Source organism: Littorina saxatilis, linkage group LG9, assembly GCF_037325665.1.
Source record: "Littorina saxatilis isolate snail1 linkage group LG9, US_GU_Lsax_2.0, whole genome shotgun sequence".
NCBI classification, from domain to species: domain Eukaryota; kingdom Metazoa; phylum Mollusca; class Gastropoda; order Littorinimorpha; family Littorinidae; genus Littorina; species Littorina saxatilis.
This window is the reverse complement of record NC_090253.1, coordinates 37,938,028-37,950,721: the sequence shown is the minus strand read 5'-3', so window position 1 is coordinate 37,950,721 and position 12,694 is coordinate 37,938,028. Positions and strand designations below refer to the sequence as shown.

General features: G+C 40.0%; 1 protein-coding gene across 2 annotated transcripts in view; it reads right to left on the bottom strand.

Moving 5' to 3' along the window:
- LOC138975979 (Fanconi anemia group J protein homolog) overlaps nt 1–12,694 on the bottom strand; it is a 47,918-nt gene that overhangs the window by 33,220 nt on the left and 2,004 nt on the right. For both annotated transcript variants that reach the window (XM_070348761.1, XM_070348762.1), the window contains exons 3-15: nt 12,405–12,437; nt 9,649–9,864; nt 9,091–9,158; nt 8,355–8,575; nt 7,691–7,780; nt 7,283–7,376; nt 6,497–6,619; nt 5,611–5,706; nt 4,038–4,173; nt 3,457–3,503; nt 2,900–3,049; nt 2,144–2,307; nt 377–422 (exon numbers count right to left, since the gene is read on the bottom strand). In XM_070348761.1, coding sequence (XP_070204862.1) covers nt 377–422; nt 2,144–2,307; nt 2,900–3,049; nt 3,457–3,503; nt 4,038–4,173; nt 5,611–5,706; nt 6,497–6,619; nt 7,283–7,376; nt 7,691–7,780; nt 8,355–8,575; nt 9,091–9,158; nt 9,649–9,864; nt 12,405–12,437 — 1,484 coding nt within the window. The remainder of the gene's footprint in view (nt 1–376; nt 423–2,143; nt 2,308–2,899; nt 3,050–3,456; nt 3,504–4,037; nt 4,174–5,610; nt 5,707–6,496; nt 6,620–7,282; nt 7,377–7,690; nt 7,781–8,354; nt 8,576–9,090; nt 9,159–9,648; nt 9,865–12,404; nt 12,438–12,694) is intronic.

The window sequence follows — 12,694 nt, the reverse complement described above, 5'->3', positions numbered from 1 at the left end:
TTCTCAGAAGTTCACACTCACTGCTTTACTTCAAGCATGAACACAAAATTGCACACTATCAATGAAAGTGCTATCCATTTCTAAAGAAGGCATTAGGTAAGAAGGGTGAAACCTGGTTTGAATAGTCAAACCACAAGTAATTACATCAAAACTGTCAACAAAACCACTAACCAGTAGGTCTGAGCAGCACATGGTTTCATTTTCATTTTTTTATTAATTTTATTTTGTACATTTTGGCTAGTAAAACACCACAAATTACAGGCTAAAATCATCCCCAATAATATTTTGTTAGGAGATCCCGCAACAGTCCTTAGCTCAGGCAGTTTCACTAACATCATATCTCAAAGGTAGGTGCATTTAAAGTAAGATAACTTACCATATCAGAGGCATTCACATACTTGACACTTTTCACAATCGATGTCCTGCAAACAAAACACACACAAAAGTCTTTTAAGACCCAAGAGCAAGAATACTTCAGAGTTTTGCTGTGTACATTCTTGAAAACAATTGAAACAAGTTTTCTTATCAGCCCTTTTCCGTACCCTTATAAAATGTCTGATGCCTCTTATTTTGCGTCAAATCTATGGCAAATTTCATGGTGTCTTCACAATTCATACGAGGAACAGAACTGTCCACCACCACCAACTCTGCAGAAGCTACCAGAGCTTGTAGGCATAAGGACTATTTCCATCAAATGTACTTTATGCAAAGCCTGCTTTGACATTTTCTACCCATTATCTCATCCCCTAAATATTATATGTTCATTGCTTTTCTTCAAGTACATTCCCGTATTTCTTTGCAGCACCTCAAATACAGTAGAACATCCCCTTAAAGAAACTGATCAATCAATCAATCAATCAATATGAGGCTTATATCGCGCGTATTCCGTGGGTACAGTTCTAAGCGCAGGGATTTTTATTTTTTATTTTTTTTATTTTTTAAATTTTATGCAATTTATATTGCGCACATATTCAAGGCGCAGGGATTTATTTATGCCGTGTGAGATGGAATTTTTTGTACACAATACATCACGCATTCACATCGGCCAGCAGATCGCAGCCATTTCGGCGCATATCCTACTTTTCACGGCCTATTATTCCAAGTCACACGGGTATTTTGGTGGACATTTTTATCTATGCCTATACAATTTTGCCAGGAAAGACCCTTTTGTCAATCGTGGGATCTTTAACGTGCACACCCCAATGTAGTGTACACGAAGGGACCTCGGTTTTTCGTCTCATCCGAAAGACTAAGCACTTGAACCCACCACCTAGGTTAGGAAAGGGGGGAGAAAATTGCTATCGCCCTGACCCAGGGTCGAACTCGCAACCTCTTGCTTCCGAGCGCAAGTGCGTTACCACTCGGCCACCCAGTCCCATTCAGTCAATTCAGGCCTTAACGAAGAGGGAGTTACTTTTCAGAGGCTGTGAACAGAAAGTCCAAAAAAGCAAGGTCTTAAGAGGGGGGGGGGGAGGGGGGAGGGGGGGGAGTGGAATAGAGGTTAAAATGGAGGGTCTTAAAAGGGGGAGTTGCACTGTAATAGAATCACATCAAAGCAAACATGAAAGGTCAGCAAACCAAAAGTCCACCCTGTTTCCTTAACTCGTTCGAGTCGTGCCAGTGAAATATCGCCGGCACTTTTCTACTACGTAAAAAAAATGCCGGCGATATATCACCGGCAAGATTTGTTATTTTTTCTCCTTGTTGGGAGTAACGAGGATTGCAGGGACGCAACTGGCAACTAAAAGTACGTTCATTTTTGAAGGAGTTGCTTCCCTCCAACTACTATTAGCGTTGGTTTGTCGCCTTCAGCACTGATTTTTCCGTGCGGACTGCGACGTAGTCAATTCGCCGAAACAGCATGACGTCGCTTAAAACTTTCGTTTTACCCCCTATTGAATACCATATTGGATTAAGTGTCACACAGTTGGATCTACAGCCTCAATTATAAGGTTAGGGTTTTCACAAAGATCACATGTAATTCTTTCTGATACATTTTGTTTTATGTTGTGTGGTTGTGTGTCTGTGATTTTTTACAAAATGCCAAAAACAGTGCGATTTGAGGGAACGAAACAAACAATACGGGCGCGACTTGAATGAGTCAATCATTCCCTGTTTCCCACACTTATTTCAGTGTGCTTACCTGTAGTCTTCGGCGTGCTTCATGTCATCCTTGTACAGATATTTCAAGACCAGAAACACCTGTTCAAAGAGAGAAGACGCCGGGGAACTCAGCATGTCAACATCCTGCCCCCCAGCGTACAGTTTTTCTTCCTGTTCCTCTGCTTTGATGGACGCCAAGGTAGTCTGTAAGAAAAAAAAGAATTTACCTATATTTTTCTTTATGTATTGCTGTATATACCTATATCTGAGAGCCCTCCAATCTAACTCAGTCTGAGAGCTCCAGAATCTAACTCAGTCTGAGAGCTCCAGAATCTAACTCAGTCTGAGAGCTCCAGAATCTAACTAAGCCTGTAAACAGCTACAGTTTTAACAAAAGCCAACCTCACAGCTCTTAAATTGAAAATGAGAAGAAAAAAAATCTTTCTTTGCTTGCTTGTTTCTACCATGAAACCTTAACCATAAGACAAATGTAAAAAAAAAACCCACCTCCAATTGTATGCAACCACAGAATGGGACAAATTATGGGCCGCCAGGCCTGGGCAATTAAGCCAGTCCCAAAACTACTACTACTACACAGCAAGTCACTTCAATGTTGTAGTTTTTTTTCACGATAGTCGTTTTCACAGCATAATTCCATACATCCACAAATGACATAACCTGTTCACATAAATAAAAGTCTTCACAAGTCTGACTGAAAAATTCACACACACACAAAAACAAACCGAAAGGACTTCAACACAACAAGAACGGACTATCCTTGGCAAGGGTCCCTCACCCTAAGCTCTTCGTATTTCTGGAGTCCCAGGTCGAGGCGCTGGAGCTGAGCGATGATCTCAAAGCCGCTCCACATACGATAGGACTGCTGAAAGTCGTGCTGAGTCAACGATGACGACTGATCTTCGATGAACGTATCCAGCTTGTGACACTGCAGACAGAAACAATAACAGAACATTTTTGCACAGAAACAATAAGTCCGGGTCAATGACAGATTATTTTCAAACGGAAGCAATGACAACGCATTTTCACACAAAAACTGTAGCAAAGCCATTGTTTTCCTTTTATGAAAGGACACCTGTAGTGAACAGAATCTCCTGCGTGGTTCTACAAGCAGAAGCATATCATATTTTGAAGAAAAAAATGAATAATTTATGCTGAACAGAGTGCGCAACAAGCACCATATTCTGTTTTTAATCAAATGGGCAATAACATCACAAACCTTTCATGTTTTTGTTTGTTGCTGCTTTTTTGTAAGAAGGTCACAACTACACACAGTTCAAAAAGGACTTTTCTTGGTATCAATGATATACTGACAAATAAGAAAAGGATGTTTACCATTTGTCTCAGCTTGGAGATATCTGCTATCTTCACGCCCTTCTCAACTGCAAAAAAAATAGACATTATTTCAGCACAGAAAAAATGAGTCAAAATAAAGAACCATGCATTACTTTACATACTTAAAAAATAAACTGGACTATTTCCTTTGCCTGTGAAAAGCAGATACAGCAATGCATTTATGCACATCTGTTTAAAGAAAGGAAGGACGGAAGGAAGGGCGGAGAGAAGGACGGAAGGAAGAAAGGAAGGAAGGAGGGTAGGAAGAAAGGAAGAGAGTGAGGGAGTGAGGGAGGAAGGAAGGAAGGAAGGATGGAAGGAAGAAAGGAAGGGAGGAAGGATGGAAAGAAGAAAGGAAGGTATAAAGGAATGTAGGAAAGAAGGAAGGAAGAAAGGAAGGAAACAAGGAGGAGAGGGAGAGAGGAAGAATGAATGGAAGGAAGGAAGGAGGGAGGGAAGGAAGGGAGGAAGGAAGGAAGGCAGGAAGGAGGGAGGGCTGAAAGGAAGGAAGGAAGGCCAGAAGAAAGGAAGTAAAGAAGGAAGAAAACATGTGGCAAACAGTTAACATCACAGTCTCTTACTGAGGACGTCCATGTCGTGCAGAGCTTTCTGAATCTGTTCCTGTGTGATGGTCTGACTGGCTGCCTCTCGCACACAGTCCTCGATGTTGTGAGCTTCGTCCAGCATCACTATCTGACCCTTCAGGTTGATCTCCATCTGCAGAGAGATCAGATGAAGTCTCAACGCACTGAGCAAAAAAGTGGACAGTCAAACATGTTCATAACGACCACCCAAGGGACCAACCAAAAGTGGTCGCAATGTAAAGGTGAGTTTGAGAGACGAAAACTCGTCAGGGATCCTTTGGAGTGGTCGTTGTGGGCAGGTGGTCGCTTTCGAGAGGTGGTCGCAAGGGCAGGTTCGACTGTACTTTGAGAATGATTTCGAATTTTAAACAAGATACAGTGATGTACATTTTTCTAGCAGCCTTTAGGACAATTGTCCTGAAGACTGAAAATCAATAGGACACAGTGTCCTGAGATTGCAATTTCAATAGGACAAAAACACGACTCGTAAAACCGCATTTAAAAAGATTTTTTAGTTTAAATTCTTCCACCTTCCGCGACTGTCATGACTAGATAGGGCCTACTCAATGGATTGAATCACATTTCAAAGTTATTTGAACAGTTGTCGGGTTTTTTTCACTGCCCATCTGTCGACAATGTTTTTTAGGTAGGCATCTGACCGTTCTGCGGGTCCCTCAAGTTTTGCTTTCAGGATCATGTCCTGGGTTTTGACACACAATCGGTTTCTTCGAGCTGTACACACCAAGTTCTGTGCACTGAATCCTCTCTCAACGATTTATTGCTGAGCCAATGAATGCACTCGAGGCACCATATGGGTTCGGTTTTCTTTTTTTCTTCTTGATCCAACTTGAGGATAAATTAATTCAAAGAATCAGATCCCATATGGTGCCTCGTTCACTCAACAAACTGGTCACACGCAGTGCATACTTTCGCTTGGCAAAACCGAAACCAGCTTTCCTCACGCAGTGTTTACTTTCGCTTGGCAAAACCGAAACAAGCTTTCCTCTTGAAAATTGAACAGTCCGCATGTCCGCTTCATTGTCAAAAACGATCGGACCCTTGACCACTTCTTCTGTAGGTTAATAGGACCTGTGTCCTGCTGGGGTTAAAGCTATAGGTCCTGGGGAAATTGGATCGGTCAGAGACCGGAGACCGACTAAAATGTACATCACTGAGATACCTTTCACTGGGAAAGTGGAACCTCTCTCAAAGACCCCCTGGTTGAAGAATTCCCTCCTTTTAAGACTTTGCCTTTTCAGATTTTATGTTCAAAAGTTCTGTAAATTTACCTCCATTTAAGACTCTTTCCTTGTTAAGACCTCATCAAAAAAAATGGAGGTCTTTATGGGGGGGTGGTCAACTGTAAAACACTTCTATTCTAACTACTGAAATATTTCAAATCTAATGCAAAAAACACCTAGACTTTAGTGTTTATCAAGCAAAACTGATTCAAATAAATTTAATAAATATTCTTTTCTCAAGCAAATGCCACGTACACATAAACTTGCAATCGTTTTTCTCAGCAGGCAGTGTTCAATGCGAACATATGAGCAAAAATTGTTCGACTTACACTTTCTCTGATGAGCGGGTCCACCAGGTAGTTGTAGGGGCAGATGATGAGGTCAGACTGGTCCTTCAGGCCTCGTGACAGGAAGTAAGGACACGCCTAAAAACACACACACATATCTACATGAACTTGACATGATGGTGTAAAGTAAGGTATGGTAAGGTAAGGTAACCAGGGATGGCCAAATCTCAAAGTTTTAACTCGCCAGCCAGGCGAGTAACTTCAAGAAAGTCACTAGCCCGCCAGAAATGTTGCTGGCCAGGTACATACCACAGTTGCTACATCTACAGTGTTTATATGGCTTTGAAACTCGATATTACAACCAAAAGTGTTGCATTGGACCAGCCCGGCGAGTTACCAGGCAGTTCCGGAGGATTATTTACTCGCCCCTGGCGGATTTGGTAAGGTAAGGTAAGGTAAGGTAAGGTAAGGTAAGGTAAGGTAAGGTAAGGTAAGGTCAGGCAAGGCAAGGCAAGGCAAGGCAAGGTAAAGTAAAGTATCATTTTATAGTAATGTGAGGTTACCCTTATCGAAATTTTGGCTGCCTTCTCCCTGGGGAAAGTGAGTTGCCATATCAAGTTTGTTTTTTCTCAAAGAACTTCTGCACGCAAAACTACTCCTCCTTTCAAAGCTTGTTCAAATAGGAAAAGGTTGACGTATGTACGCATCTAAAATATCATCATCCATACTGGCAGTAGAAGAAGCAGAAAAGCACAGGAACCAGACAAAAAAATGATCAAAGGGAGGGGAAAAAAAAAAAAAAAAAAAAAAAAAAGCAAAAGAAGGGAAGTAAATAGAAAGACACAGAAGGAAAACTGCACATGAAGCAGACAAAACCCCACACTAAATAGTACACAAACATGATCATGAGCTCAAACATGAGACTGACCTTTTTCTTTTTCATCAGCTGTACGAGATCCTCAAGATCCCAGGCACTGTGAAGTCCCATGGCTTTGATGGCGTTCTGCGACTGGTACTTCATCACGCGTTCCTTGAAACGACACCCTGCGTCCTGACAAAATAAACACGCTGATTATTGCACCGTCTTATATTTCCCTGTGAAGTTCCATGGCTTTGATGGCGTTCTGCGACTGGTACTTCCTCACACGTTCCTTGAAGCGACATCCTGCGTCCTGACAGAACAAACACGCTGATTATTGCCACATCCTTATTTTCCCCGTGAAGTCCCATGGTACTTCATCACGCGCTCCATGAAACGACACCCTGCGTCCTGACAAAACAAACACACTGATTATTGCACCGTCTTTTTGTCCCTGTGAAGTCCCAAGGCTTTGATGGCGGACACCCTACGTCCTGACAAAGTAAAAACGCTGATTATTACACCGTCTTATTTTCCCAGGACTGATTATGTGGTCAATTTACTGTGCTCTGCTTTGTCCCAAAGGCAAAGAATGACTGAGAAAGTTTCTTGGTGGGTTCAGATTATCTTAGTTGTTATCATTTATCGCGATGGCATTTTTTTTCTAATTATTTACACCAGTTTCAACACCACCACAAGACGAAAAGGAATGGGTCAACATTTTTTTCTCCAGGTAACAAAGTAGCTTGAGACATAGTACCTGGCAGACTGCTGTAACAATTTCAGTATTTTACATAATGCAGCATTCCTATTGCATAACGAAGGAGTTAAGACTTATCCTTTCAAACACCGTACCTTCATTAGGTTTTCACAGCCCTCGTTCTTGTTTCCCATGTTAGAAACCTGTGGGTGTATGCACGTGTGCTCGCGACTTGCCAGAATGGTCATTCTGAAAACAGAAGAAAGGACCTGTGTGTGTCAACAACAGCAGCAGCAATAACAACAAACAAAAGTCTCTGAACACAAGTTTATTTTGAAGAAAAATACAGGAAAATATTTCAAACAAGAGTAGTCAATCCTTTGATATATATGACTTTTTCATGATTACAGTGGAAAATCTCTTGTAAGGCCTCCAAGAACCTAAGAAAATCAGGTCTCAACAAGGAGTCTTCAAATGAAGGTCAATTTACAGAGGTTATCAACAGAGAATCTGAAAAAGCTGATCAATCTTACTCCAAAAGAACTACTGCCAGAAATACTCACGGTACGTCATGGTAAGCTGTCTTCTTTAGCTCTCTCACGATCTGTGCCACCTGCTTGTGTGTCCTCGTTCCAAAGAAGATCTTGGGCACTCTGATGGAAAACAGATCAGAAACTATCAAGTGAAATAAAGAGATTTTTTTGACATAATCTGCCCACTTTCAGTTATGAATAAAAATCCTATGGGGTGAGAAAAATTCAGTTTATACTAATTTGTTACTGTTACCAAGTGTTAGCCTACTTAACCACAAAGCGATGTTTCAAATCCACTGTACCACTACCACCACCCCCATCACATCTACATCTTCCAATGTTTCAAGTTCAGTTCTACAAATCAGAAAGTCCAAGCACTAAATGGCCGCTTCTCAAAAGCACAGACCTGTCCACCCTTGTGAAGCCTCAAGTGTAGCAATTTAGAATTTTTTTGAATTTTCAGCGTAGCAAATGGTAGCATTTTCTACACTCTATTCCTACATCTGCATTAGCTTAGCAGTTGGCAGCTCTGAAAGCACATCTTCTTATTTTGTGACCACACCAATTACAGTAGTCAGGCCTGTTTTGCACCATGAAATTGGGACAAACAAACATCTGTTATAAATATCTCAATATATTCCCACTTACAAGACAAGAACTGGCCATGCACACAACACACTAATATAACCCTCACTTTCTAGGAGCTTCTTTCTGGGCCCCCTTCTCACAGGCACAGTGTGAGCAGGGCGAAACGTTGGGAGGAGATGGAGCAGACTGCTTGGAATCAGAGTCAGACCGTTGTGCCATCACCCCATGAGCAGATGAGGTAGAGGTACTCGGGGAGAGGGAGGGAGAAGTCGGAGGGGAGTCCTCATACTCTATGGACAGTCTGACTTTCTTCTTTCTTGTCGCCATCTGGAAAGCAGAAGACATTATTTTCAAGAATCCTTCACAGAACTGAGAAAGTGAGAATCATATTACCAAAAGTCTAATAACTATAAAATTGCAAAACCTGTTATTTTGAGGTAAATGGTTCTGGTTTTAACCCATCGACAAGCTGTATGCAGCAACTACAATAGCTAAGAATGCCAAGCATCTACACAACCACTGCAGATAAATACAGTATATAAGACAGCAATGACAAAACATACAGCATAGCAGTGAACATTTCCTTCTAAAACAAGTTCAAAATTAAATAAAATATTACAACAAAATGTGCTCAAGAAGTACTGAACTGAAAACAATGTCAAGCTTAAAAATCATCAATGGATTACAGTGATTACCTGTGGCATCTCTTCTCTCTCCTCACTGTGCTATCTCCGAATAACAGATCTCTAAGAATAGTGATCCAGTGCTTCGCTTTTAAACAATCTTGCTTTGAATTTGTTCATGATACAATGACAATAGAACTAATAATATGAGCAACTTACGTTCGTCTTTCCTGGTTCTTTAAATTTCTTCAGCGGTTTGAACTCCTCGTCAGAATCATCGTCAATAACTGAAAAAGACAAGCACAGACTAATTAGACTTCTCAACAAGCTGAAAAGGTCTGGCAACCAACAGAGGTGCTGATACAGTTCAAGGCAATGTCAGCTGCATGGAAGACAAAAGGAAGAAAAGAAAGAAAAAAACCATTCCAATACATAGGAAACAAACGGAGAGAAGAATCACTTTCACGCACACACTAGTTTCATCCTTTGAATGCCGCTTTCTATTAACAGGGATAGCCCTGGGGCAGAAATAAAAACAATAAAAAGTTATGTGTGCACGGTCTGGGTGGGGAGCGAGCAGAGAAAATAAAGGGCTTTTCCATAAATTTGTCTCAATCAGCCACTTTCAGACTGTGAAAAAAAAAGTATTTTCAACCCAAACCTATGTTTGAAGAAGAAAATAAAAACCAACTCACACCTGGAATAGGAATTGACTTCATTCACTAATGCTCAAAACCCAAAGAACGCACGAACACAGAAACATTGTCAGATCCTCACCCATGCTAGCATCGTCATCAACTGACTTCTTAAGAGCATCACACTGAGCTTTCTCAGCTTCACAAACGGAAGCGGCCGTTGCTGTACTTGTGCTAGCCGAAGAAGTGGCGGCTGTTGCTGTAGTGACAGTAGCAGATGCTGGTGTTGGTGGGTGCTGGGGGGTAGCATCAGGCTTGTGGCTGTGGCAGCTGCACTGACACACTTCTGAATTGCCCTCTGTATAGAATAAAGCAGGAGCTGCTGACCATGATCTATTCTCATGATAACAACTTCAGGGTACCGTCCTTCATGAACACACACTCACAGACTTGCCCACCTGTGTGAAGGCTTAAGTGTAACAATTAAGATTTTTTTTGAATTTTCAGTGTAGCAAATGATGTTTAAGTGTAGTAGCATTGTCTTAAATTTCCTTGCAAACCGGGCCTATTTGTGCTGAATTTATTTAGCAGATTTAACATAGATGTTACTTACAAAATTAATTCAACTCAAAATTTTCTATTCTGCACTGAAAGCAGCCAGACTGTCGGTTTTGGGTATGTGTCTCAGTGAAAGGATGCTCTTGTCCCATTCCAAAGCCTCCAGGGTTCCACAGTGGTGCTCATGATCAACAGACGATGTTCGGAAATAACTCCGTCAGGTTTGTATGGCTTATGCAAGAGTGAATACGCTGGCTTTTAAGTTTTTCATGGAAAAATAAATCCACACATGTTCCTGTCCACGTGTGTCAGACACACCCTTCGCTAGTGATTGGCCCTTCCCATGTTTGTCCCAGTTAAAGCAAGGGTATGCGCTCTTTTACAACCCATACAAACTTGACCGATTTATTTTCGGAATTCGGAAGTATTACAGGAGAAGATGTGTAACTTTAAAGAGAGAAACCCAGCTAGATGTCAGTACAGGTTCAGCTACCAGCAAATGTGTAAGTTTGCAACACAAACAACCCTTCATGAAAAATGATGAATTAAAAAAAAAAGAAAAAACCCAGAAAGACCAAGAGCTCTTGGTTTTGAAGGAAGCATTTTGCCAACCATAACCTCATTTAAAACTGTTTTGCCAAATGATTGTTAGTATGTAACATAATGGAACAATTCAAAAACATAGATATTTTTGTACTTAGTATAACTGGGCAACTCCTAAAAGGTGCTCCCTTGTCAGATGACATTTTTAAAATATCCACACATAGTTTATTCGTGAGAAAATACCAATAAAGCTGCTTTCATTGTAATCTGAAATGTTTGAATGTAATGATATCAAAGGTTTGTAGCAAATACTAATGTATTACTATTTTTTATTGAATTTAAAACATAAATGTACCCCCAATTTTTGCTGTTTTTTTCCCACTTTTTTTTTTGTGATCAGAAAAGTTTACATTTGATAATAAAATAATTGTTTTCTTATTATTTGAAGTAATGTAACGAGTTGAATGAAGTTGCTTCTACGTCATGGAACACTCTTTTGTTTAAAACATATATGTTAAATTTATGAAATTAACACTTGAAAATGTAGTTTCTTGTGACTGTTCATGTCACACTCAGAAAATGTCCCTTTTCTTCTTTGCCCAAAGTAATGAAAATCAGGCAACCCAGAATGTTGCTTCAGAACTACTCCTCGTAACAGGGGGTAGTATGGCAGTCAATAGACACAATGATTTCATGATTAAAACTATTTTTTGTGTGTCGCAAAATTCACGTCACAAATGTCACAAGAAACAGCACTGCTGTTACTATACATTACTTTCGTTTTCTAATGGCGAGAACGACATTTACATCAACCGCATAGTAGTCTGTGCCGAAAAAAACGACATCCGGGAACACGAGCGAAATGACAGCCAGGCGTCAAGTTCAATGTAGTGATCGCGTCACACCAAAATACATGTCACAAGAAACAGCACATCCTTCTAAATCCATTACTATATCTAATTTACTGCTTCTTTTGATCTAAAATGGTTCTGATCAAGAAGTTAAACAAACCAAAGCACACAACTGCGTGTAATAATGGCTCTGGATAATTTCAGATGTTTCTCGTTACAAGTCACAACACGTGACTCTATTGTCACAAGAAACATTTACATATGCTTTTTTTCTCCAACAAAGGGGTTTATGATTAGAATTTTTTTCTTCTTATTAAGGTTCTTCACAATGCTTAATTTGGTGCTGCTTCGACTCCCTATGTTTGTGGATAAAGGATTTGGTTTTTCACAATTTTGAGATCAAAGTTCACTGAAGTCTTTGTATCTTTTGCAGACAAATATGTTAATTCGAACAAAGTGGGATATTAACAAGTTTGATCAGGAAGAAGTCGTTATTTTTTGTGGAATGCATTGGTGCATAAGTGAAAAACTGTTTCTTGTGACGTGACACATACATGATGAGAATTTCCAAGGAACATGATCTGTGAGCACTTTATTTGGCTATGAATGCAAAGTCCATCAAATGTTTATATAAAAAATGTTTTTTAATCTTGGTTTTTTATTTAAATGACCTAAATTCTACCACTGAAAATGTGCGTCACGAGAAACAGTTTTACAAGCAACACATCTAACACTAATTTCTTATTATGTCGACAAAGTGCAGTCTTTTAAATGAAAAATGTGAACAGTTCAATCATTTAACATAATAAAAATACAAAAAACATATTGAGAAACCCAAAATGAAAATTCAGTGTCCTCTTGGGCACCTTTTGGGAGTTGCCCAACTATAAGCAACATACTCCCTTAAACTTGAGATAACACAACATTTGGATCACAAAATACATACCACAGACACTCTGCTTTTCCTCCTCCATCTTTTCTGTGAAAAAGAGAAAAAGAGTATTTTGTCACTAAAAGTAAAATAACTCAACTGCCACATTGTTTGTTTTACAATCAAATTTAAAAAATCTGAACAGCCGTAATACTATGACAGAATGGGGATGTATGGGTGTGTTTAAAAAGCAGTTTCCACATTTGTGTGGATGAATGGACAGACAGGAGAAAGAAATACATCAAAAGACAAACACAAGGAATTGAGAACAGAAACTTCCTTGATCCAATTCCGTTGGTAATGTC